The sequence below is a fragment of the Felis catus genome, chromosome D1, assembly GCF_018350175.1.
Source record: "Felis catus isolate Fca126 chromosome D1, F.catus_Fca126_mat1.0, whole genome shotgun sequence".
Lineage (NCBI taxonomy): Eukaryota > Metazoa > Chordata > Mammalia > Carnivora > Felidae > Felis > Felis catus.
In genome coordinates this window covers 16,508,366-16,531,686 of record NC_058377.1, presented here as the reverse complement: position 1 = coordinate 16,531,686, position 23,321 = coordinate 16,508,366, and the positions used below count along the sequence as shown (strand labels likewise).

At 50.3% G+C, this 23,321-nt stretch overlaps 4 protein-coding genes across 12 annotated transcripts; 2 read left to right on the top strand and 2 right to left on the bottom strand.

The window, feature by feature from the left end:
• Positions 1 to 1,396: 1,396 nt before the first annotated feature.
• On the top strand, positions 1,397 to 11,697 carry SLC37A4 (solute carrier family 37 member 4). 5 transcript variants are annotated; one of them, XR_006586010.1, is made up of 11 exons: positions 1,397 to 1,500; positions 2,704 to 3,046; positions 3,915 to 4,147; positions 4,460 to 4,703; positions 5,217 to 5,375; positions 5,619 to 5,704; positions 6,229 to 6,342; positions 6,560 to 6,625; positions 6,963 to 7,101; positions 10,129 to 10,303; positions 11,567 to 11,697. XR_006586010.1 is itself a non-coding variant. In XM_006936706.4 (10 exons), the coding sequence occupies exons 2-10, from the start codon at positions 2,899 to 2,901 to the stop codon at positions 10,212 to 10,214; spliced, it is 1,275 nt and encodes a 424-aa protein (XP_006936768.2). In that variant the 5' UTR covers positions 1,397 to 1,500; positions 2,704 to 2,898; the 3' UTR covers positions 10,215 to 10,522. The 5 variants fall into 5 exon arrangements, 3 of the variants coding, with proteins under 3 accessions (XP_006936768.2, XP_006936765.1, XP_003992477.1); XR_006586011.1 differs by having other exon boundaries at positions 11,564 to 11,696; XM_006936706.4 differs by lacking the exon at positions 11,567 to 11,697 and having other exon boundaries at positions 10,129 to 10,522.
• TRAPPC4 (trafficking protein particle complex subunit 4) lies at positions 8,820 to 12,436 on the bottom strand. Of its 2 annotated transcripts, none has more exons than XM_045038398.1 (5): positions 11,782 to 12,436; positions 11,286 to 11,460; positions 10,185 to 10,288; positions 9,443 to 9,569; positions 8,820 to 9,164 (listed from the first exon to the last, which is right to left on the bottom strand). In XM_045038398.1, the coding sequence occupies exons 1-5, from the start codon at positions 12,419 to 12,421 to the stop codon at positions 9,086 to 9,088; spliced, it is 1,125 nt and encodes a 374-aa protein (XP_044894333.1). In that variant the 5' UTR covers positions 12,422 to 12,436; the 3' UTR covers positions 8,820 to 9,085. The 2 variants fall into 2 exon arrangements, with proteins under 2 accessions (XP_044894333.1, XP_003992476.1); XM_003992427.5 differs by having other exon boundaries at positions 11,624 to 11,866.
• Positions 12,144 to 14,407, top strand: RPS25 (ribosomal protein S25). The gene is made up of 5 exons (XM_003992425.6): positions 12,144 to 12,286; positions 12,520 to 12,615; positions 13,160 to 13,343; positions 14,166 to 14,264; positions 14,358 to 14,407. Exons 1-4 carry the CDS (start codon positions 12,284 to 12,286, stop codon positions 14,258 to 14,260), a joined length of 378 nt encoding a protein of 125 aa, XP_003992474.1. The 5' UTR covers positions 12,144 to 12,283; the 3' UTR covers positions 14,261 to 14,264; positions 14,358 to 14,407.
• On the bottom strand, positions 14,374 to 21,411 carry CENATAC (centrosomal AT-AC splicing factor). Of its 4 annotated transcripts, XM_006936701.4 has the most exons (12): positions 21,205 to 21,405; positions 20,915 to 21,078; positions 20,407 to 20,505; positions 17,936 to 18,067; positions 17,747 to 17,813; positions 17,609 to 17,671; positions 17,204 to 17,268; positions 16,945 to 17,053; positions 15,969 to 15,999; positions 14,883 to 14,972; positions 14,676 to 14,808; positions 14,374 to 14,589 (listed from the first exon to the last, which is right to left on the bottom strand). In XM_006936701.4, exons 1-12 carry the CDS (start codon positions 21,322 to 21,324, stop codon positions 14,517 to 14,519), a joined length of 1,146 nt encoding a protein of 381 aa, XP_006936763.1. In that variant the 5' UTR covers positions 21,325 to 21,405; the 3' UTR covers positions 14,374 to 14,516. The 4 variants fall into 4 exon arrangements, with proteins under 4 accessions (XP_006936763.1, XP_003992475.1, XP_044894332.1 ...); XM_003992426.5 differs by lacking the exon at positions 17,936 to 18,067 and having other exon boundaries at positions 21,205 to 21,404; XM_045038397.1 differs by lacking the exons at positions 14,374 to 14,589; positions 14,676 to 14,808 and having other exon boundaries at positions 15,969 to 16,063; positions 21,205 to 21,411.
• Between the last annotated feature and the right edge of the window lie 1,910 nt (positions 21,412 to 23,321).

Genomic DNA, 23,321 nt, shown 5'->3' with positions numbered 1-23,321 from the left:
CTTCTTTCTCTGTGAACCACTTTCAGAGTCATTTGGACTTTCAGAATCAGGTGAATCATCATCATCATCATCATCATCATCATCATCATCATCATCATCTCCAGCCATATTACCTTCTGCGCCATGATCCTCCTACCTCACTAAAGCCAAGTCTACAATATCCTCAATATCTTTCTGATAGTTTACTATCCGTACTTTGCTGATATTAAGACTCCCAGTTCTTCATTACTTTTATCTTCTCCTAAATCGGCTGCCTCCCAATTGCTAGATCCAAGATTGTCATCTGGGAGGCTGAATGCTTCATCTTTCTGCTCATGGGAATCCCTGGCTGCATTCATTGTTCTGGGTACCCAGACCGGAAATGAGGGGAAATACCGAACCCACCCACGATTCTCATCAGAATCCAATCAAGGGGCACCTGGGCGGCTCAGTCGGTTGCACATCTGACTTTGGCTCAGGTCATGATCTCACAGTTTGTGAGTCTGAGCCCTGTGTTGGGCTCTGTGCTGACAGCTCAGAGCCTGGAGCCTGCTTCAGATTCTGTGTCTCCCTCTATCTCTGCCCCTCCCTCACTTGTGCTCTCTCTGTCTCTCAAAAAATGAATACACGTTAACACAATAAAAATAAAATAAGAGCTTTCATGAGGCATTCTGGAGTGGCACTGGTGGTGGCTGATTGCAGGCTTCTCCTCCCTTCCCTGATCACCTTCCTAATCTAAAAGATCTTTGCTGTCAACTTTGGAACACTTAGAATTCTTTCAGCAATTCTCCAGTAGTCTGTGAAAGCGATTACCTAAATTTTCTAAATTCTAATCTAAATCTTCTGTTGAGGGGCTCCTGGCTGGCTCAGCTGGTGGAGTATGTGACTCTTGATCTTGGAGTTGTGAGTTCGGGCCCCACTTAGAGAATATTTAGAAAAATAAAATCTTTAAAAAATAATAATAAATCTTCTGTTGAGTCCTCACATGAACCTATGAGGTTGGTAAGAAACCGGGGTTCATAGAAATTATTACCCAAGGTCGCATTGTTAAAATGTAGTGGGTCCAGGATTAGAATTTAAGGTTTATTCCTGGCCAGGCACTTTAAACACCCCGTGTATTTTGTCTTAACTTTGTCCCCAACAGTCTGATTACAAATCAAATGTTCATACTGTATTTATTGAAGACCGCTTTAATTTCTTACCGAAAAGACTGTGCCCTCCACAAGGCCTTTTCCAGACTGTTAACCCGGAACAGTGATTGGTAGTGGGAGGCGCTCACTAAAAACTGGTATGTTGAATGCCATCGGTTAAAGAAGGGACCTATGAGTCCAGCCCCTAAGGGGCGCTGTTCTCACCCAAGGACCAGTACTACGGGCAGCTTTGGACTACACCCTTGGAGGTGGACTTGGCTCTCAGCCAGCTAGGCGCAGGCGGAGGCCCCGCCCCCTAGCGAGCGCATGCGCATGCGCATGCGGTCCCGCCTCCGGGCTCTGTCCTATTCCGGCTCCCGCCTGCGTGCAGGTAGCGGGACAAATGCTGGGGAGGGGTGCCGCCTGAAGGCGGGGCTGGAGGGGGAGTCTCGGGTCTTGGGGCACCTTTGTTAGAGCCCCAGTAAAGGTTGCCGTAACTTCCGATTCAAAGCGGAGGTGTTCCTGCAGCTGCCCCTTCTGGGATGAGGGGCAGTTCCTAGTTCCTGGGTCTGGGGGCCTCTGAGGCGCTGCTCCGGACCAGCATGCACCTGCTTCTTTTTGTCGCACCAGTCCGGTGTCTCCGTACCTCTCCGGCTGCCGGGTCTGTGGCCTCGCAGCCCGAGTCAGGTGTCCTGGGTAGCTTGAGGACACGGGGCTGGGCAGGTGCCGAGAGCCTGCGCCTGGCCCCGTCCTGCTGGGCTGAGCCACTAGGCGCCTGGAGCGAGGAGCCTCCGGGAGACTATGAGCGGTCGCCTGCTCGGCTCTCGCCTACGCCTTCTGCTCCAATTGCTTTCCTAATCGAGCGGAAAAGCCGGGGGCGTGTTGCCGGGGCCCCAGAACGCTAGCGGGCTCGGCAGTGCAGCCTGAAGTCCGCGGGTGGACCTTCCCGCCCACGGGTCGTGCTGTCACTCGCCCTGCAGCCCCCAGCCAGCCAGAGGGCACCCCACACTGGCGTCATAGGGTAAAGGGACCAGAGGCAGCTGAGTGACCATGACCGCAGGCTTTACAGGGGCTTCCAGTGCAACAGGGGCTCGCGCTGGGAAGTTCCCCTTGCTAACAATTCTGCAACTATCCATAAACGGCTACATCCCGATGTGTGCTAGGCATTGGGAGTTACAGGGCTTGAGTCAGCGGCCCTAAGAAGGCTTGGAAGTGGGGTATGTGTCTGAGTGTGTGTGTGTGTGTGTGTGTGTGTGTGTGTGTGTGTGTAGAAACTGAGCACCTAGTGCAGTGTCTGGCAACCAGTAAACCTTGGCTGAATGAATGAGAAGGTAGGTGGCTGAGGGAGCAGGGCTAGAGAGGGCAGCTCTGTTTTATCCCACCCCTGCCTCCCCTGGGCTCAGGCAGACAAAAGTAATTAGGTTGAGCCTTTAATCACAGCTGCTTTCACAGGCAGGCGGACAAGGAAGAGCGGAGAAAGGCAGAAATTCTAGGGACACAGCGTGCTGGCTTATGGGCAGTGCCTCCCTCTGGGACCCCCTCCAGCCCCCACAGATTCTCCGACAGTAATCTCCTGTTTTCTTGTCTCCCTCAGGACACTGGGTTCCCTACGAGCTGCCCCAGGCTTAATGATTGTCCAGAAGGTGGCTATAAAGGGAGCCTGGGAGGCTGGGTGGAGGAGGGAACAGAGAAAGCCTAACTCAGCAGATCTGGTCACTGAGAGAGCCACAGGCAGGAGCTGTGGTCGGAGGCTTCGCGTCTTGGCCACTGGGGCCTGCTCCCTTCCACCATGGCCGCCCAAGGCTACGGCTATTACCGCGCTGTGATCTTCTCAGCCATGTTTGGAGGCTACAGCCTGTACTACTTCAACCGCAAGACCTTCTCCTTTGTCATGCCGTCGTTGGTGGAGGAGATCCCTCTGGACAAGGACGACTTGGGTGAGCCACGGAAGGGCAGGGTGGTGGGACCTGGGACCCAGGACCCGTAGGACAAGTTGGTGTTGGTGGCAGTGTCGTGCATAAAGGCACGTAGCATGTGTGGAGCGTCTGCACAGTGGAGGGTAGGGAGAGTCGACACACGCCAACCGGACTCTGAAAACCATATGCCTGGCTGTGGGCTAAGCACCAGGAGTGTAGTCGATACGCGTCTGAGGAGGGCTGCCTATGTGATGTGTCTTTGTGTGCCTGTGACTCACACGCGCCCCCAGAGGTCTGGCTTATTCCGAGTATGTTTAGGGGGCTTCTGGGCATGGTTTCCACACCTCGTGGGTGCGTGCTAAGACCACAGGGTGCACGCTGGCCACTGATGTCGTAAGCAATGGGAACTGGAGACTTGGCACAGAAACTTCACGTGGCCCCGCACACTACATTTCAGGGGGAATAACGTCCTTGATTCCAATTCTAAGCTCTTTGCCCCATGCCCAGAGGTGGGGGTGACGGAACTGCTAGAAGCCCTGGGTCGGCATCCAGGGTGAGGAGGAAATGTAATCAGGCATGGGTAAATCCCAGGGTGGGGCTGCCCTGTTCTCCCCTTCTTGCCCCCTGACAGCTGCAGCTGGAACTCTCCAGGTTGAAAAGTCAAGGGTCAGCCTGGGGCTAGCGCCGGCGGTGAGGAGGGGTAGCGGCGCCCCCTGAAAGGGTGCTGGGATTCCAACACAGGCTGCTTCTGGTCCCCTTGGAAGGAACCTATCTCACCCTGCCAGGCACCTCTACACACGTGACCCCATGCCTTCCTCCATCCCTCCTGTGCCCTTGCCCTGGCCCCTAACCCCCTAGGTGTGCTGCTTCCTGCTCCCCTCCCCTGCAGGGCTCATCACCAGCAGCCAGTCGGCAGCCTATGCCATCAGCAAGTTTGTGAGCGGGGTGCTGTCTGACCAGATGAGTGCCCGCTGGCTCTTCTCTTCTGGGCTGCTTCTGGTTGGCCTGGTCAACGTAGTCTTTTCCTGGAGCTCCATGGTACCTGTCTTTGCTGCTCTCTGGTTCCTCAATGGCCTGGCACAAGGGCTGGGCTGGCCTCCCTGTGGGAAGATCCTGCGGAAGGTGAGTGTCTGCTCCCAAGAAGCCAGTTGAGACTGGCCGAGGGGATACCTACAGGGCATGTGGGAGTACCAGCACTCCCATCCCCGAGCGGGTTCCTCGGGAGTTCCAGTCCAACTCCTGTTGCTCGTCGAGATATTTTAGGAGCTACACATGGTGGGATCAGGTGGCAGATGAGGGAATTGGCCTTGCCAAGTAGAGGCGCCCTCTTCCTCGTCCCTGTAATGTGAGCTTCTAGGTCTGCCCCTGCCCCACCTGACCCTCACCTTCAACGTGTTTAACGTGGGCACCTACTCTGAACCCTCTGCCCCACAGTGGTTTGAGCCATCTCAGTTTGGCACCTGGTGGGCCATTCTGTCAACCAGCATGAACCTGGCTGGAGGGCTGGGCCCTATCCTGGCAACCATCCTCGCCCAGAGCTACAGCTGGCGCAGCACGCTGGCCCTGTCTGGGGCGCTCTGTGTAGTTGTCTCCTTCCTCTGTCTCCTGCTCATCCACAATGAACCCGCTGACGTTGGGCTCCGGAACCTGGACCCCGCCCCCTCCAAGGACAAGAAGGGTGAGCACGCACCCAAGCCGAATCACTGGGGCACCTTCATCCACCATTCATTTGGCAGACTTTCATTGAGGTCTGGCTGTATGCCTGGCCCTGTGCTAGCCGATGGAGGCAGGGGGAGGGATGGTGGTGGCAAGTTGGTGGGGAGTAAATAAAACTCCGTTCCAAGAGACACTTAAGTACCAGACAAACGGCAGAGCCAACAAATGCTGTGTGACTCATGTTATATCCCGGTCCTTCCTCACAGCAGAGCCAGACTTCCCTGTCCTGTCCTGGACAGCATCCTAAGCTTAAGTGGCTTGGGTGCCTTCCTCCATGTGCCCTGGTCCCTGTTTCATTTGCTGAGGCCTATAGTGGAGGGGACAGGGTAGAACAGTGGGTGAAGGGGTGCCTTCCTGCTGGTCCCTGGCTGTGTGGATGGACTCTGGCCCTGTGGCTGGTTAATGAGTGGTGGGGGCTCAGTCGGGGCAGAGCAGCAAGAGTGGAGCCTCAGGCCTGGCCTCCTCCTGCCCCCAGGCTCCTCGAAGGAGGAGAGTACTCTACAGGAGCTGCTGCTGTCCCCCTACCTGTGGGTACTCTCCACGGGCTACCTCGTGGTATTTGGAGTAAAGACCTGCTGTACTGACTGGGGCCAGTTCTTCCTCATCCAGGAGAAAGGACAATCCGTCCTCGTGGGTAAGATGAGTTTGGAACGGGGGTGGGCCTAGGGAGCAGGAGTCAATGAAGGGGATGGGAAGTTCAGGCCCAGCTTCTCTTTATCCCTTCCTTCTTTCCCTGAGGCCAGGCACTACTCAGACAGCTGTGGTCAGTCACCCTTGGGGACCCTGTACCTCTCTGGGTTTAAGCCAGTCTGGGACAACCCCAGTGTGTAACACCCACCCTTCCTTTCCCTCTTCCCACCACAACTCCCTACTCCAGGTAGCTCCTACATGAGTGCCCTGGAGGTTGGGGGCCTTGTAGGCAGCATCGCAGCTGGCTACCTGTCAGACCGGGCCATGGCAAAGGTGAGTGGGCAGACGGGACAGGAAGGAGGAGGGTCCCTTGAAATCTTCCCAGCATGACTGGGACAGGCACCAGAGAGGCGGGAGCCCTGGGGCACGGGCAGGCTGGCATAAGCCAGTTTAGGTTGGGGGAGGTTGGAATGATTCCAGGCTGCCGCTATTCGCTGGGGGTGTGAAGGTTAAGACTCTTGGGGAAAAGGCTTTAAATGATGTCAAGGAAAGCTGGAATGTCTCTCAGCCTGGCAGTGGGCTTCTCCACAGCCCCAGGAAAACTGGGGTTGAGGAGGAAGCAGGTGCAGCTTGCCAGCACATGTCCCGACCCTGCCCCGTGGTGGAGGAAGGGATGTCGTGGAGTTTGGCCTCTGAACACAGCGAGCAGGTCCCGGGGCCTCCCAGAGCTGCCCGGGGCCAAGAGCTGTGGTGGGATTGCCAAAGACCTGTCAGCAGAGGCCCTGCTGTATCAGAGTCCAGGGGTGGAGGTTCTCTGCTGCTTTTAGGCCCTGACATTGCTGGGACTGTATCCACAGGCAGGCCTATCCATCTACGGGAACCCTCGCCATGGCCTGTTGCTGCTCATGATGGCTGGCATGACCGTGTCCATGTACCTCTTCCGGGTCACTGTGACCAGTGACTCCTCCAAGGTAAATAAGGAGGGCCTGGCCCACAGCAGGCACAAGGATGAGAAAGCAAGGGCCGCCGACTCTCAGGCTTCCTCTCCCTGGCTCCACCCTGGCCCAGGCCTTTCTTTGCCTCTCAGATCTCCCTTTCCAGGTCTGTCTTACCTCGTGTCCTCTTTGTACTTTGGTGCCCCTCCTGGACTCGGGACTTGGTTTCCTTTTCTTTCCTGTGCTCCTCTAGGATGTTGCTTTCTGGACTCCAGCTCTTCACCCTCTCGCTGAGCTCACAGGCTTTACGGAGCACGAGGTGCCTTATCTCTGGTTTTCTTCCTGGTTTGTCTTACCCTTGTCCTACTGTCTTCCTTGCCCCTAGCCAATCCAGCTAGCATGAGTTCTGAGAAGAGATAGCATCTAACTTGGAGGGATGGCTTCTGTACCTCCTTCACCTACCCACACAGGCCCTCGGGTTGGCTCGGTGTGGCACTCACTCCTCTAGCTCTGCCCTGTCCATTATATGAGAAAGTGGGGTGAGGGAGGTCATTTCCTGTGTCCTTACTACAGTTATTTGTTCTGTCCTCTGGCAGAGGTAGATAGGTAGGTAGGCTCTCTCAAACTCTGAATGCCACTCTGTGCTGCCCTTGCAGCTCTGGATCCTGGTGTTGGGAGCCCTGTTCGGTTTCTCCTCCTACGGTCCCATTGCCTTGTTCGGAGTTATAGCCAATGAGAGTGCTCCTCCCAACTTGTGCGGCACCTCCCATGCCATTGTGGGACTCATGGCCAACGGTAAGCGGAGTCTCCACCTCACCCCTACTTGTGCCTCGCACTTAAGCCAGCTATAGTCTGGGGCAGGCCCCGCCGGCCCTAGCCTCACAAATGACCCAGACTCTTCCCCTCCTCCTTGGCAGTGGGCGGCTTTCTGGCTGGGCTGCCCTTCAGCACCATTGCCAAGCACTATAGCTGGAGCACAGCCTTCTGGGTGGCCGAAGTGATCTGTGCAGTCAGCACAGTCGCCTTCTTTCTGCTACGAAACATCCGCACCAAGATGGGCCGAGTGCCCAAGAAGGCTGAGTGAAGACAGTACAGGCACCTGTGCATCCTCTCCCACCTGTGGACCTTCCCCTGCACAGGGCTGGGGAGGTGCGGGGGCGGGGAGAAAGAAAGTGGGGCTGCTCCGGCTACCGATGAACCTTGGATCGCCTTTTTTGCTCCTTTTCCCTCGCCCAGGTGGCGCTGGAAGTTATCAGTGGCTAATGAGGTCCCAGCTCCCCATCCTGTGCTCTATTTAAAAGACAACTTTTGTTCTTGGACTTCATTAGCTCCAATTTCCTGCCTTCAAACAGGAAACCCCTACAGTGAGGGAGTCTCCAATACCCTCTTCCTCTCCTGGACCCTGCCCCACCCCCACCCCACTCCACCCCACCCCATCCCCACAAGAGGTGAGGCTCCTCCTGTAGCTGCAGGGCACCAATGGGCCATGATTTCTGCCCTAAGGCCTCTTAGCACACGGTGACTGTTCTTGCCAATACCTCAAGATTCCAGGCAGAGAGGAGGCCATCACTCTCACCAATACCCTGGGAACACCAGGGCCTGGGTGGGAGGGAGGAAGACTTGATAAAGAGATTAAAACTAGATTTGATACTAAACACAGTGAGCCATTCTTTCAAAAGGGGTATTACAGACCAGAGACAGTTTTCCTTGGAAAATATTCTCTTGCTACTTGCTCTTTCCACCCCAAACAGGACAGACTTCATTTCCTTGGAATGGGAGATCTGACGTATACTCCTTTTAGCTTATGTCTCCTTTGCCTTCAACTTTACACTGTATAATTCAATGATTATTTTAGAGATGAAGCTACTGGGTTTCAGACAAATTAAATACTTTGATGGAGGGAATCAGTAAACAGTGGCTTATAATTTTTTTTTAATGTTTATTTATTTTTGAGAGAAGGAGATAGAGCGTGAGTAGGAGAGGGCCAGAAAGAGGGGGAAACAAGAATCGGAAGCAGGCTCCAGGCTGTCAGCACAGAGCCCGACACGGGGCTCGAACTCACAAACTGTGAGATCATGACCTGAATTGAAGTCGGCCACTCAACTGACTGAGCCACCTAGGCGCTCCGAACAGTGGCTTATGATAGCATAGTCAGAAAGCCTGGGTTCAAACTCATGCAGTTAGTAATTAGCTTTGAGACTCTGAGGCATAGAGTGTCTGTACCTTGCTAAATCTCTTGTCCATAGGAGAATGTACCCCCTGAGATTAGGGTGAGGTTTAAGTTTGATAAAGCAGTAAAGGCTGGCTATAAACATTTGATAAATATTCCACCATCACCCTAGAAATCAGCAATTCTGGAACTAGACCAAGGTCCTGACTTAAAGCCCCAAGTTCATTCATTTAATGAACACTTATTTTTTTCTATTGGAACATATCTCATCTCAGAATTCTTTTCTCATTCCTGTCTACCCACCAGATCCTTCCCCCCCCAAACCATCAATTAGGATAGCAAACACAGATCAAAGGAATGTTTATTTAGCATTTATGGACCTACTCCCTCCATAAATAAGTCTGTACAGAGTTGGGAAATAGGCCCACGATAGACACGGGAGGGCAGAGAGCAGTATTAAGGCTCAGGGATCAGTATGTGTCATCAGGCTCTGCACCCTCCCATTGTCAAGTGCACTAAGGAAGCTGTGAGGATCTCCATCGGAGTGGATACAGCAGACTTCCTGCTGCAGGATCTCTCAAAATTTGGGAGATCCATTGCAGGCTCAGCCTATGACCCAGGTCCAAAAGTTCCAGCCTTCTCTGCCACCTCCAGGGCTAACTTCAGGTTCTGGTCAAACAGCTCACACCTAGGCCAGACCCAAGTGGCACAGATGAGGACAAAGTGTAAAGTCTCAGACTCTTCCCCACTTTGGGTGCCGAGGTAGAGCCAGTGGAAACTCTTCCATGAAGAAGGATATGAACCCCATAGGAAAGTCTTTAGTCTCTCAAAATAGCAAGAAAAGGCTAGTCACTTTTGTTTTATTTGAAAAATAACTCTTACACTTTTGAAAAATATCTTTGGGGAAGAGCACAAAGAGAAGGGCAAGGACGCTTTGACCAATATCTGGGGAGGGCGACTACCTACCTGATAGGCATTTCCAGGGAGTAGAATGGATTCTTGAGGGCAAAGTCTGAGTAAATCTCATAAATCTTTCGGAGAAGAGAATCTATTCCAGCTTGCCTGGGATCTGCCAGTACCACAAACTTGATCCCTGGAGAAGGGCCAGGAATGGTTACCAAAGAGTGGAGAAAAGCAAATAACATCATCCTGTGTGTGTGTAGCATTTTCATAAGCCCATTTTTACTTTTATCCTATTGCTCCGTAAAGCAGGAAAACCAAGACTGTGGATCTGTAAGACCAGAGCAGTAACATGACTTTATCACATCACCCAACTGATTGAGACCAAGCTTTGATTTCTAGCTCTGTCACTTAATTCCTAGTCACGTGGTCCCTCGGCAGCAAGTGCCAGGCAGGAAACAAATTCAGGAGGTTTTCAATTATCCCCATTAAGGGAGTGAGGCAATGACATGATCCAAAGGTCATTTCCATTTGGCATTCAAGTTTCATTTGGAAACACTTACCAAAACATGTGCAACATTAAGGTTTTATCTGCATGCAAGAGAACCATGGCCGAGCGTGCTGGGTGGTGTGGGCAAAACTGGCATCAGATTAAATATTGGTTTTGGAGTTGCAAAACAGACGTGTCTGTGCAATTGTCCCAGGAAAAGCTAACCACCACCCCCTTGCTTACCAAAGTTGTCTCTGGTCAGTCCCTTCCCCCAACCAGCCCTCAGTGCATCCCTTTGGCCTATCTGAAGACGCATACCTGTCAGTGTCTGGAAACAGTGCAGTTTGAACGTGTCGGTCTCCAGCATCTCAATGCCTGAGCTGCCCTGTTCTGGAGACAGCTGGGAACCGATTGCGAACAGCCTATTTGCAAAGGAGGTAAGGTTGGGAATGCACCCCACTGTTTTAAGGGAGGGGTGCTGCTCAAACTTTTCCACTGAAGTAACCCTAGCTGCTGAGGAGTCTACATTACACTCTGAGAGGTCAGAAGAGTAAGTGTGATGGTTTGTGAGTTTGAGCCCCGGGTCAGGTTCTGTGCTGACAGCTCAGCCTGGAGCCTGCTTCAGATTGTGTCTCCCCTCTCTCTGCCCTCCCTCTCTTGCTTGGGAGCTCTCTCTCTCTCAAATATAAAACAAACATTAAAAAAAAAAAAAAAAAAAGGAAGAGGCAGCTTCCTCAATTGCCTAGCAGAAGCACCGAAATTTCTTTGAAATTCATTTGAACTTTGCATGTAGTTTACACTCCTACTCTGCTGTAAAGCATTTTACCTTGAAAGCTTTGGGTGAAATTAACACTGGGAATATGCGCCAGGGTTACTTACCCCATGACTATAATTATCCAGCATATGTCATACTATAGTTGAGAGCAGGAAAAGGTCTTAAAGATCATTTAGTTCAGTTACCTTAAAGACTTAGAAACTAAAGCTGAGGGAAGTTGACTTACACAAGATCACACCATTGCCAGTATTATCTAAAGCCTAGTTATACTGGACTCATTCCTTTTCTTTTCATAACACAAGAACTGATGACCTAAAAGGAGGCAAAGAGGGGCGCCTGGGTGGCTCAGCTGGTTGAGCGTCGGCTCTTGGTTTCTGCTCAGGTCACAATTTCCTGGCTCCTGGGTTCGAGCTCTGCATCGGCTCCCTGCTGACACTGTAGAGCCTGCCTGGAATTCACCCTTTCCCTCTCTTTCTGCCCCTCCCTTGCTTGCACGTGCTCTCTCAAAATAAATAAGCTTAAAAAAAAGAAAAGGCAAAGGTAAGCACTGCTGCTCAGGAGACTTCCCGCAAAACCACACTAATCCAGCTAGCCTAAGGGCCAAGTGAAGGCCAAAAGGCACTAGACAGGGTTGGGGGACTTACGAGTGAAACATGGAGGCCAGCATGAGCTTCTCATTGGAGGTAAGGCGGGGTCGGCCGAACCGAATGGACACCGGGTAATTAGCAGGGTTGCCCAGGTACTCCAGCACCTCCTTCCCATCGGCCGTGTACTTGCCGTTCACGTCCACGCCATTGATGGCCAGCACTGCGTGGCCCACTGTAGAGGTGAAGCTAAGGGTCAACGAAGCCCCAGCGTGGGGACTCCGCTGATGGGACCAGCGACCCGGCCTCACCCCCTCTCCCCCCACCCTACTGCCCAGCAGAGACACCAGCCCACTCCGCAGCACCGGGCCCGCCCATCGGACGCAATCCTAGCCCACCCCGGATGCCGTCGCGCTGGCCGAAGGCAACCAGCACACGCTCGTCGTGCAGCTTGAGCAGCAGATCAAGAGGGTAACTGAAAGTTTTCTCAGCCTCGGCCCGTGGCGCGTAGCTGTCCAACTGGTAGATGAGGCCGCCAGCTTTGTTCACCACGTACACGCTAAAAATCGCCATTGCGGCCGCTGCCCCTCAGAGGCAGGGATTCGGCTTCTTCCAGACGGCCCCGCCCCGGAACCGCAGTCGCGGGACCCGCCCCTCGCCCCCTCCTCCCATCCTCGCAAAGCCGGCGCCTGCGCACTTGTAGCACCACCCTTAGCGGGATCGTGGGGGTAGTTACGGAGGCTGGCAGATTGTTTTCTCTCTTTATTAGTTTCCAGGACCAGGGGATAGCGACGTGTGACTACCTCACAACTAGCGGCAAAGTCCAAAAGGCCGCGGACAGTGTTCGGGGTGCGCGGCTGGGAAACGACAACCACCCTCCCTACTGCCCGCTGGACGAGGGGGCTGGACCTACGACCTTCCGTCGCTGGCTCCGCCCCTTGCCCCGGAAACGCTTGCTGAGGGTGGAGGTTTCTGGGCCCGTGCGTGAGCGCCGCTTCCTTTTTTGTCCGACATCTTAGCGAGGCTGCGGTGTTGGCTGTTGCTCTCTGAGCTTCGCTATGGTGAGCTCTTCCGAGTGGGAAAGTGGTGCGGCTGTGAGAGCCGGGAAGCGCCGGGACGGGGTGGAGGCGGCACCAGACGCAGGGCCCCAGACTTGCCGGACTGCTTCGGGCGGGCGGGGGGATTGCTTCACCCATGTGCTCAGGTAGTGAGGTTTGGGCGGGGTGGGGGCGCCGTTGCAGAGGGAGCGTGGGGCTGCCGTGTGATCTGGCTGCGTTCTCCCTTTTCCGCCCAGCCGCCCAAGGACGACAAGAAGAAGAAAGATGCCGGGAAATCGGCCAAAAAAGACAAAGACCCAGTGAACAAATCTGGGGGCAAGGCCAAAAAGAAGGTAGGCGTGGAGTCCTCCAAGAGTGGGAGACACTCGGGACGCCGGGCCCGTGTAGCTGTAGTAATAAATGACGTGTATAGCAAATGGCTTTTAAGGTTGTGGCGTCTAGAGTCCGAGGACTAGAATTGTGCTCTCAAACCGTTTTGTGTTTGGAAGAATGGGGTGGTACACACTAAGTGTGAATGTAGTCTGATGGTCACGTGGTGTTCTTTTAATTGGTTTAGTGGGGCTTAGCCTACACCCGAAACTCTTGCAGATGTGTTCGGGGGTGGTTGTTTTTTTTCTTTTTCATCTAACTTATCTTGGATAACGTAAATGGCAATGGGGTCTTTTTTTTGTATCTTGGTTTCAGATTACTTGAATCTTCGTTTGCAGAGTTGCTGTAAATTCTAAATTTCGTAGATTTCTGCAGGGCAAGAACAGACAACTTTGCAGTATATTCCTATGGCCATGGAAAAAAAGTTGCGGTGACACAGATGGTTTGGTGAGGGAAAGAGTAATTTCTTCCCGGGAACGCTGACTGTCCTTTTTCTTTTGGGAGCAGAAGTGGTCCAAAGGCAAAGTTCGGGACAAGCTCAATAACCTGGTCTTGTTTGATAAAGCAACGTACGACAAACTCTGTAAGGAAGTTCCCAATTATAAGCTTATAACTCCAGCTGTCGTTTCTGAGAGACTGAAGATTCGAGGTTCCCTGGCCAGGGCAGCCCTTCAGGAGCTCCTTAGTAAAGGTGAGACGGATAAATCGTACTGGTGTGCTTTTGCATGTAAAACTGGCCTGACCATGTTAGCCATCTTAAATGTGTTTTTTACTGGAATTTATTAAAACGGGCACAGGCTAACCAGTGATTGTAATATTCTGACATGCTATCTCTAGGGTAGACCTCAAAGCGGGGTTCTTGGCCAGTTTTGTGTCATGTACCTCTTTGTCATTTTGGTGAAGCACAGGGATTTCTTGTGTTCTCAAGTGAATAAATCCACTTTAAGAGTTACAGAATAGGGGCATCAGTTGGTTAAGCATCCAACTCCTAATTTCGGGTCAGGTTGTGATCTCCTAGTTCATGGGAGGCTTTGGGCTTATGCTAACAGTGCAGAGCCTGCTCGAGATTCTCTCCCTCTTCTTTCTCTGTTCACACTCTCTCGGTCTCTCTCAAAATACAGAGTTACAGAAGTAACCCAAATATAGTGAAATACAGTTACTAAAATATTAAAAGCTTTGATAGTAAATCATTTTTTATTTGTGTTTTAAAAATCGAGTGGTGGGTCTACTCATAATCTCACTTTAATAGGAGTATATATATTTTAAGCCCCTGGAGTGTCTAGTATGGAAATATAGTGACTTTTAAGTTTTATTAAAGTGCAATAAGGGTAGCCATCCCAAGAGCAGATAGTGGGTCCCTCATTTAGAAAGGATAAATCAGATTATCACCAAGAAACATAGGCACGCTTGCCTTTGTTATTAAACTCTCATGCTCAAATTCAGTATTTCTCATGTCTGTGAAGTATTTATTTCATAGGATTATGTGAAAACCTTATCCTTATTTTCTCCCCAGGACTTATTAAACTCGTCTCAAAGCACAGAGCTCAAGTAATTTACACCAGAAACACCAAGGGTGGAGATGCCCCAGCTGCTGGTGAAGATGCGTGAACAGGTAGGCAAGAACCTACGGGCTCATGGTGTAGAAAGTCTACATCCCCCTGCTACATAAGGCTTTATAATTGTGATTTTTCTTTTTCTTTTGCAGATTCCACCACCAACTGTACATTTTGGAAAATAAAACTTTATTAAATCAAATAAGTGGGTATTTGTCTTTTCCTAAGAAAAGCAGTTACAAAGGATAAGAGAGAAGAGCAGGTATGGGTTTGTTGGCTTGGCTTTGTGCCTCATGGTGGTTGGAAAAGTATCAGGAAACATTTGGCTTTTTTTCTTTATGTGACTGTTTGCTCCTTGCCGCAGCTTCCGTTTTAAATTGATGTCTGAAAGAAAGTGAAGGGTTAACAGGATGAAGGCTGAGATCTCTCCAAAGGGGTAGTGGGTTGGGGTCCTGGCACTGGGCCCATACCTAGATTGCCAGCGGCGTCCATTATTCCAGACGCGGCCGAAAGAGGGCAGCCAGCCTACACTGGTGCTGGTGTTGTGATCAAAGTTGGCCCCAACTCTGTCTGGGGGGAGTTTCTTCAATTTCTGTTTTTCTTCTACAAAGAAGTAAACAGTTTTATTTGAGTAGGGAAACTTAACCCATTCCCACTCTGGAATTTTTTTTACTTACTTTCTTTAAGAAATTCTTCATAGGAGGGCCCTATTTGTTGGTTTCCAGAGCTGTATTCCTCATCTTGGACCATCCAGGGAGGTGTAGCTCCTGGAAAAGACCCATTCAGCAGAAATTAAGGCACTCTAAGTTTTAGGCTACTGTGAAACTGTCCTAGGTAAAAGCTCTTAACTGATTGATAACTAGAAATGTTCAAAAACAAGACTCAGGACCTTGGGAAGTTGAGGGCCCTGGACTAATTTAAAGCAACACACCTTACATGTGATATGATGTGCTGATACTTAATACCTTTGTTGAGGCATAATTGACATACAGCTGCACACATTGAAAGTGTACAATCTGAAAAGAAAAACCTTTAGAAATATTTCCTGTACCTCCCCATATCCTTGTTCACAGCCTCAGGGAACCATGGGTTTGCTTCTGTTACTCTAGTTTGCATTTTCTAGGACGTACCTGGTTTTGGTCTGGCTTCTAACAGTTTTGAGATTTATCTATGCTGCACTTAATAGTTCCTTCCTTGTTGGGCACTACTCTGTCGTTGCTTTGTTGAGGGGCGTATGGGTCGTTTTCAGCTTGGAGGTACTACAGATAAAGCTGTGACCATGTGTGTTGCAAGCCTGTGTGCAGGTAAGCTTTTTTAAACTCCTGAGCCATTTTCCAATTGGTTCTGCTATTTTACATTCTTGATAGCAGTATATGAGCGTTAACACAGTGCATCTTTAATTTTAGCCACTGGTGAGCATCTTTTTACATGACTTCTGAGTTTTGAGAGTTCTTCATGTATTCAAGATACAACTCTATCTTGTTATCCACAAGATAGTACTCCATACTGTACTTTAAAATTTTTTCTAAATTTACTTTGAGGTAATGCGAGTAAGGGAAGGGCAGAAAGGGGGAGAGAAAGAAACCCAAGTAGGTTTTGCACTGTCAGTGCAGAGCCCAACATGGGGCTCAAACTCACAAAATGAGATCATGACCTGAGCTTAACTGACTGAGCCACCCAGGGGCCCCCGGTAGTACTTAATCAGTTTTATTCTTTAAAATAATTGTTTCTTACCATCTGAGAAACACTGCCTTAGGCCTTACCTGAGTGGATATTACCAATTCCTGGCGTGTCCTGTAGTTAGAAATGGAGGGGAAAAATCCCAGATGAGAAGCCAGGACAGGGTGGATACTCCTAGCTAGAGAAATGACAAACCACAGGAGGGGGGGACGGGTAGTGGAAGCACTACAAGTGCTAGTTCTGTGCCCTGGTTTGATGTTAAATCCTAAGAGCACAGATAACTGAGAAACAGTCTTGTCCTCAAGAGACTTCTGAGTCTCTGTAATGAAGATGTCCAAAAATAGAATGCCTGCTAGATGCCGGTAAGCAAAACCCTTTACTCACAGGGCATATGTATCATAGGGGAAGAGAATTAAGCATAAATCACACATTATATTTGCAGCTTTTTACATGGTACTGAGTACACTTATAACAGGCAACCTGTTCAGATAATCATTCCATGAAAAGGTGACATTTGAACTAGGCTGAAGGAAGGTAAACATTATTTAAGGCAATGATAACTACATGTGCAAAAACAGGAAGCACAATATGGCTGGCGTATACAACATAAGAATAGGTGAAGCAGTGACTTTCTGTGTTTGGGACAGGAGTGCAGGAGGAATGGAAACTTGTGGGAAAGTATATGTATCTGGAGGCCATCTTCTAGTCAGGTAATAAAACAGACCTTGTTGACAGGAGGTAGGAGATGGAAGAGGAAATAACTCATCCACAGTTAATAGAATAATAGAATGGTAGAGGTTAGCTTCAAGTGCTTATGGGATATTTATAGATATCCTACACTGAGTGGGACTTGGGGGTTTTGCAAAGGATGAGATCTAGGCATTGGGGCAAAGGTGTGATGAGATCACTGGAGGGTGAGGAAATGTGTCTGAGAACATACTATGGAACAACACAGAAAAGAAGGTAGGAAGGGTTAGAATAGGTACAAAACCCAGGAGAGATGGGTGTCCTGGGAACTAAGGGGGCATTGGCCCTTCCTGGCTGGCTTATCCATTGTACCTGATGGCCAATGAATGTCAAAGGTTGTCCTGTTTCCATCCAGTCAAGCTCCGGGGCTGCTGGTGGTAGGTCCAAGTAGGAAGGCTGCTGCGAGGCGGAGGCCACTTGACTGAAAAAGACAAGACAGGAGCCAGGCTGGCAGATGAGGTCCTTGAGACATGAGGATGGCACAGATGAACTTTGTTCCCATTTCCCAGCCAGAAAGTTACAGAAGGCTCTAACATGTCAGACTCTCAACAAGAGTCCTTAACAAGTTTACCTGTTGGTCCCTTTCCAGCTTCCAAGCGCTGAAGAGCCTTCTTCTGGGTCTGGCACTGCCTGAGGCTGAGTTTGATTCAGGAAAAATAAATGTGTCTAGGACCCTTTAACAGTCTGTCTTGGCCATGCTCCCACCCTTCAGAAGGGAACTAGCATATAGAGGGTACTGTCCTCGCAAACTTCCCTCCTTCCCTCCCTCCTTCCCTCCCCCCTTCCCTGCCTTGCCCACATTGCCACTGACAAGGCCTGCCCCCCTGGCAGACAGTTAAGGGAATTGAAGCTGAGCAGATGAAGCATGGAGTCCATGAGTTCTCTTAGAAGAGCTGGTAGGTGAAATGCTGGACCTGGGAGAACCAGGGATCAAATGGATTTGGATACTGCTCTGGCTCCTCCGAGGGAAACCAACCTCTAAGACAGACCGAACCAGCTCCTGCCGGCTGTGCTCCACCTCACGGATCTGAGCTGCCATCTGTGGGAGAGAGGCTGCTTAGCTAGGTACAAGGTTGTAAGGTTGGGTCCTCCAGAGGCCTTTCTTTTAACTCACCTCTTTGATTACTTCATCCTCTTTTTCCTCATAGGAATCCAAACCTTTCACCATGGATTTCTTGAATCTAAAGAAAAAGGGCAAGTCAGCCAAGGCGATCCCTGCCAGTTATGAAAAGACCTTCAGATCACTTTTTCTTTAAATTTTGGTAATTTCAAAATCAAAATAGAACAAAGAACACCAATGTACCTTTCAACCAGATTCACTGTTAACATTTTGCCATACTGGCTCCACTTCTCTTCTATGCAAACATTTCCTTTTTCCAAATCAAAAATGGGCTTTAGAACATCATGAGACTTAACTGAAAACTTCGGCATGCACCTAAGAACAGGAAGAGCCTAAGATACCATGAAACCATTACCATACGTAAGAAAATCAATGATCAGAGCACCTGGGTGATCAGGTAAAGGTCCGACTCTTGATTTCAGCTCAGGTCATGACCTCGTGGTTTTGAGATCGAGCCCTGCACTGGGCTCTGTGCTGAGCATGGAGCCTGCTTGGGATTCTCTCTCTCTCCCCAACCCCCAACGTGCACATGTGTAGTCAAAACATTTTTTTTTAAAAAATCAATTATCCTTTTTGATCAATTATCCTTTTGAATTGGTCCATATTTGCAACACCACCAATATACTTGCAGTTGTTTTTATCTTACATACGCATGTAAAGGTATCAGAATAATACCAATACTACGGATACCACTATCACAAAAAAACTAAGCAAGCCTCAATTTCTTTGCAGTTTTTTAGTCCTTAAAAAATAGCCTTCTTGGGGCGCCTGGGTGGCTTGGTCGGTTAAGCGTCCGACTTCAGCTCAGGTCATGATGTCGCGGTCCGTGAGTCAGAGCCCCGCGTCGGGCTCTGGGCTGACAGCTCAGAGCCTGGAGCCTGTTTCGGATTCTGTGTCTCCCTCTCTCTCTGCCCCTCCCCTGTTCATGCTCTGTCTCTGTCTCAAAAATAAATAAACGTTAAAAAAAAATTTTTTTTTAAAATAGCCTTCTTGAGGGTATACGGTCAGAATTTTGTGTTCAAGTTACTTAAATTCTTATTCTTTTGTGATACCAATTTATATACAGCTATGATAACTTGTCACTGTTTGCAATTAATTTTAGGAGTTGCTTTCTGGCCTGATTTGAGTATGTAAAATGCTGAGGGAATGGCTCTACCACGGTGCCCTGGCAGCCTTGTGCCTATCCATACGGGCGAAGCCTAGAACTGTAGCATCAGAGTCTTAGCCGAACGCTTGTGTGATGCCCCTGGAATACAAGAGGATGGGAGAGCTGAAAAGCTGCTGTGGGGCCATCTGCCACTCACCTCCTGATCTCCCCCAACACCCCCAGGCTGTCATGAGAGTCTGTCATCACCTCCGGGCTCTGATGGCAGTATGCTGCTTTCTGCCCACTCAGATTAAAGCTGTAGGCCAGACTGGGCTCCCAGCAGCAGGGTGTCTCATGCTCACACTGCAGTTAGCTAGCTCTTTTTGTTTCAGAGTGGTTCTTTCTGGTGGGACTTGAGGTGTATTCTTTTTGCTGTGTATGTAATGAACAGTCTAAAGAGGGCTCATGGTATCTTTGCTGGTCAAATTAGGCTTGGTTTTGCCTTGTGCGTGTGACCTTGAAATTTATAAGATTCAAAAGTCAAGACTAATAAAAAGTTCAGGGGCGCCTGGGTGGCTCAGTCGGTTAAGTGTCCAACTTCAGCTCAGGTCATGATCTCACGGTTCATGGGTTCGAGCCCCGCATCAGGCTCTGTGCTGGACAGCTCAGAGCCTGGAGCCTGTTTCAGATTCTGTGTCTCCCTCTCTCTCTCTGCCCCTCCTCCACTTGCATTCTGTCTCTCTCTGTCCCAAAAATAAATAAACATTAAAAAAAAAAAAGTTCAAAGTGTCCATCCTCGCAATTCTCAATTATAACCTTTTCTGTTCAGCTATCCTTTATTCACCCACCAAAACCATCTGGAGCTGGGTCAGGATGTAAGGAGTGAGTGCTTTTTGGCCTCAGTTTCCCATCTCCTGCCTGTATGAACCACAGATTTGAAGGCAAGGTAGTAAGTTTTAGGCATTTCTTATCATCCCCTTATCATTCTCCACACTGAGAAGAACAGACATGAGTTTTTTTGTAACTTTGGCTCTGGGATCCCCTTGGGCTCCGTACCCCATAATCTCAATATAGTCCCAATAGACGTAGTGTGAGGCTGCCTGTGTCCTCTTTCTGAAGCAGTCAGCACTCACCCCCACTCCGTGCTGACCAGCTTCCTGCACTCCAGTTTCTCAGGGTCCTTCAGAGGCCAGTTAAAATAGTCTAAAACTATTGACACTGGGGGAGTACCAGTTTCTTGCACACTATAAAAAGCCTGTTCTATTTCTAAAGGACTTTATCTTCTCTGTACCACGCATTTAAATGGTTGGTTATAGTCAATTTTTGTTATATACTATTCTCCATTTGCTAATGCATTGTAAATCCCACCCCCCCAAGTAGATATAAACCTTTCAAGGACTGTCATACTTTTGTGTCCAGTATAGTACCTGGCACCATGAGTGCTATGAAAACGATAGATACTTATGAAGTCCCTACTGAATTTTCCAATTAGAGGAAGCTCTAGAACCTGACACAGACCCAGAGAAGCCCTATTCTGTTAGTTCACCTTTCATTACCAATGACTTACCGTGCATAGTCTTGGGAGGAGATCAGAAACTTCTCTTTCATCTGGAACTCTGCCTTGTTCTCCCACCAGAATCTGTTGGTTGCTTTCTTGTGCTCCGGGCTGAGAAGGAAGGAATAATCTCAATGATCTATTACAAAATATTACTCAGCTATGCAGACATCAGATGCGTAGTGCACACTGACATCGGGGTTTCTGCCTCTGGGCAAGGCTGACGATACTGTTATCAGTCTCTTCCAGATGTCCAGTCTCCCTCTTCCAAGAAAAATAGAGGCATCTGATAGACGATGGGAGGTAATGCCGAGCCAGCTACCCAGCTGGCTTTCCCACCACTACCACTGGGGCCATGCAAGCCATAAACCCTTCTACCCCTAAAGAATGCAATGCCTAAAGGTGACTCAATCTACCCTCATCAAACCACCAAAGCGTTCTTCCTCTCCCCGACTCCTAAACCCTCCCTCCCACACAAGTAGGCGAGTGGGCTGGATGAGGCTCCCAGGCCGCTTCTCACCTGGCCAGATGCTCCAGCAGCCCCCCGTGCAGCACGGTCAGGTTTCCGTGGCTCAGGTGTTTCCGCACCTCACGGCCGCAGCACAGGCACCAGCAGCACCGGTCGTGCTCCGGCACGTAACGCTCCACCTGAGCGGCGCGGATGGCTTTGCGGGCGGCCTCCACCTGCGGCGGGGAGAGGCCGTACAGGACCCCAGGACCCCCCGCACCCCACACCCTCGCGCTCTCACCGCAAGGCCCGCATCCCCGCCCCCAGGCGGTCCGCGGCCCCCTTCCGCCTCCCGCCCGCACCTGGGGCAGGAGCCGCTCCAAAGCCTCCTTCAGCTGCCGCTGGTGCTTGCGACTATACACGTGTCCGCGACCACAGAAGAAGGTCTGGCGGCACAGAGGACAACGCTGCGCGGGCGCCATGGGCCCAAGACTGGGTACCCGCGACGACCGGCCGATCTCCGGCCATTCGGTGACCCCTGACCCCTCGGGGGCGGGGCGAACCCAGCGCCCCTGCGGCCCCCAGCGGCCGGCAGGCGCCACTGCAGGCCCTTCTGCGGCTGCGCGAGTCCTTTCCGGGGCTCCCCGTAGACGCGCAGACCCAGCCATCCTCAAGATCCCCAGATGCCGTCTACCTAGAAAAAGTGGCAGCACCACTGTACAGATGCACGGAAAGGACACACGCAACAGGTGACACCGCAGGACCACAAATCGCACGCATGTCGGGGCATCGTCAAGGACCCGCATCAGACACTGCAACAAATCATAACTAGTATTATTAGGATGCTCACTAATGTCCAGAGCTTTACATTACCTGCCTAACCTCATCCAAACAATGTGACGCACTACTATTACCGGCATTTTCCAGATGGGAAAACAGGCACGGAGAGAAAGGAACTTTGTGGAAGGTTGCACAGGTGTTAAGCATCAAAGGCAGCACCTTGGGTTTCAGTGTTCATCAGTACCAGCTGGCAGTAAGGAAGACATGCTGGAGGTGGCCTTAATTTAAGACCTAATCACAGCTGTACCCTTGCGGGGTATTCTGAGCAGCTGTTCCTGTAAAGGGGAAGCTATAAAGGGTACAGAATCATGGCTGAGGGTTAACAGACATTTTTATTCTGTAAACATGCTCATCTAGTGGAATTTTCATTCTTTACAAGCTGCTTTTCCCAGAAAGAACAGCCTTCCTGTCTGTCCTGCTCCCCTAAGCCTGAGGGTCTAAGGTGAATTGCTCCCTTGCATGGCTGGAATCCCCAGGCTGTGATCTCCACCTTAGAGCACGCCCCCAAAAAACCTGAGGCCCAGCGCAGACCTTACTTACATAATGTGTAATGTGCCTGGGTGGCTCTGTCCGTTAAGGGCCCACCTTCAGCTCAGGTCATGATTCAGCTGTGAGTTCGAGCCCCACGTGGGGTTCTCTGCTGTCACGGGGCCTTCTCTGCACAAGGCCCGCTTCCGATCCTCCATTCCCCACGCTCTCTGCCCCTCCCCCGCTGGCACGCATGCACATGCGTGCTCTCTCTCCAAAATAAACATTAAAATTAAAAAAAAAAAAAAATTTAGAATGTGCCCGACAGGGGGACCTGGGTGGCTCAGTCATTTAAGTGACTGACTCTTGATTTTGGCTCAGGTCATGATTGCAGAGTTTGTGAGTTCAAGCCCTGTATCTGGCTCTGCACTGGCAGCATGGAGCCTACTTGAGATTCTCTCTCTCTCTCTCTCTCTCTCTCTCTCTCTCTCTCTCTCTCTCCCCTCTCTCTCCCTCTCCCCCCCCTCCTTATGCACCCCTCCCCCACTTGCTCTCTCTCAAAATAAACTTTAAAAAAAGATAAGAAAAAGAATGTGCCACACAAAACTAGCACAGAGTCCCAAATTTCCCTTACATTTGTTACCAGTACTGGTGCATTAACCTGGATGGGCCACCATGTCTGTAGGTGGATATTCAGTTAACTATACATAATTCAGGCCCAGAAAGTAGCCAGACTCCCCTTCAGATCTTGACTTCCTCTTTGAGCTCCCCTTTAGATTCAGGCCTCTGACAGATGTGACTCATTTTGAAGACCCCACAACACTCGATTCCTTGACCTCCCATCATTTCCCTGGGAGGGTCCATCCTGAATCTTGTCTGCCCAAAATTGCTCCTTCTCTGAATTCAAATTCTGCAGTTATATTCCGACCACCGTCTTCCATTCTTGAAGATGAGCACTCTAATCAATTCACTCAGAAAACTATTCAGTATCTACCAGCGACTTTGGTCTAGGTTTTCAAAGTGTGGCCTCCGGGTCAGCAACAGTAGAGTCTGTAAGCTTGTTAGAAATGAAAATTCTTGGGCCCATCACAGATGTACTGAATCAGAAACTCTGGAGTGGGGCCCAGCAAGCTTCAGTTGAATGAGTCCTTCAGGTGATTCTGATGATCAA

Excerpts from the sequence above, each read along its gene's own strand:
- SLC37A4 (XM_006936703.4), top strand. The coding sequence starts at position 2,899 with ATGGCCGCCCAAGGCTACGGCTATTACCGCGCTGTGATCTTCTCAGCC. Across the intron at positions 6,343-6,559 it reads TGACCAGTGACTCCTCCAAG|GATGTTGCTTTCTGGACTCC; the intron begins GTAAATAAGGAG and ends GTGCTCCTCTAG. Across the intron at positions 6,626-6,962 it reads CAGGCTTTACGGAGCACGAG|CTCTGGATCCTGGTGTTGGG; the intron begins GTGCCTTATCTC and ends CTGCCCTTGCAG.
- CENATAC (XM_006936701.4), bottom strand. The coding sequence starts at position 21,324 with ATGGCGCCCGCGCAGCGTTGTCCTCTGTGCCGCCAGACCTTCTTCTGT. Across the intron at positions 17,814-17,935 it reads ACAGTGAATCTGGTTGAAAG|ATTCAAGAAATCCATGGTGA; the intron begins GTACATTGGTGT and ends CTTTTTCTTTAG. Across the intron at positions 14,973-15,968 it reads AATTGGTAATATCCACTCAG|GAGCTACACCTCCCTGGATG; the intron begins GTAAGGCCTAAG and ends GGTCTTTTCCAG.
- RPS25 (XM_003992425.6), top strand. Across the intron at positions 12,616-13,159 it reads GGGGCAAGGCCAAAAAGAAG|AAGTGGTCCAAAGGCAAAGT; the intron begins GTAGGCGTGGAG and ends TTTTGGGAGCAG. Across the intron at positions 13,344-14,165 it reads TCAGGAGCTCCTTAGTAAAG|GACTTATTAAACTCGTCTCA; the intron begins GTGAGACGGATA and ends TTTTCTCCCCAG.
- TRAPPC4 (XM_045038398.1), bottom strand. The coding sequence starts at position 12,421 with ATGGGTGAAGCAATCCCCCCGCCCGCCCGAAGCAGTCCGGCAAGTCTG. Across the intron at positions 10,289-11,285 it reads CTGGCCTCCATGTTTCACTC|GCTGTTCGCAATCGGTTCCC; the intron begins GTAAGTCCCCCA and ends CTTTGCAAATAG. Across the intron at positions 9,570-10,184 it reads CTGTTTCCAGACACTGACAG|GGATCAAGTTTGTGGTACTG; the intron begins GTATGCGTCTTC and ends GCCCTTCTCCAG.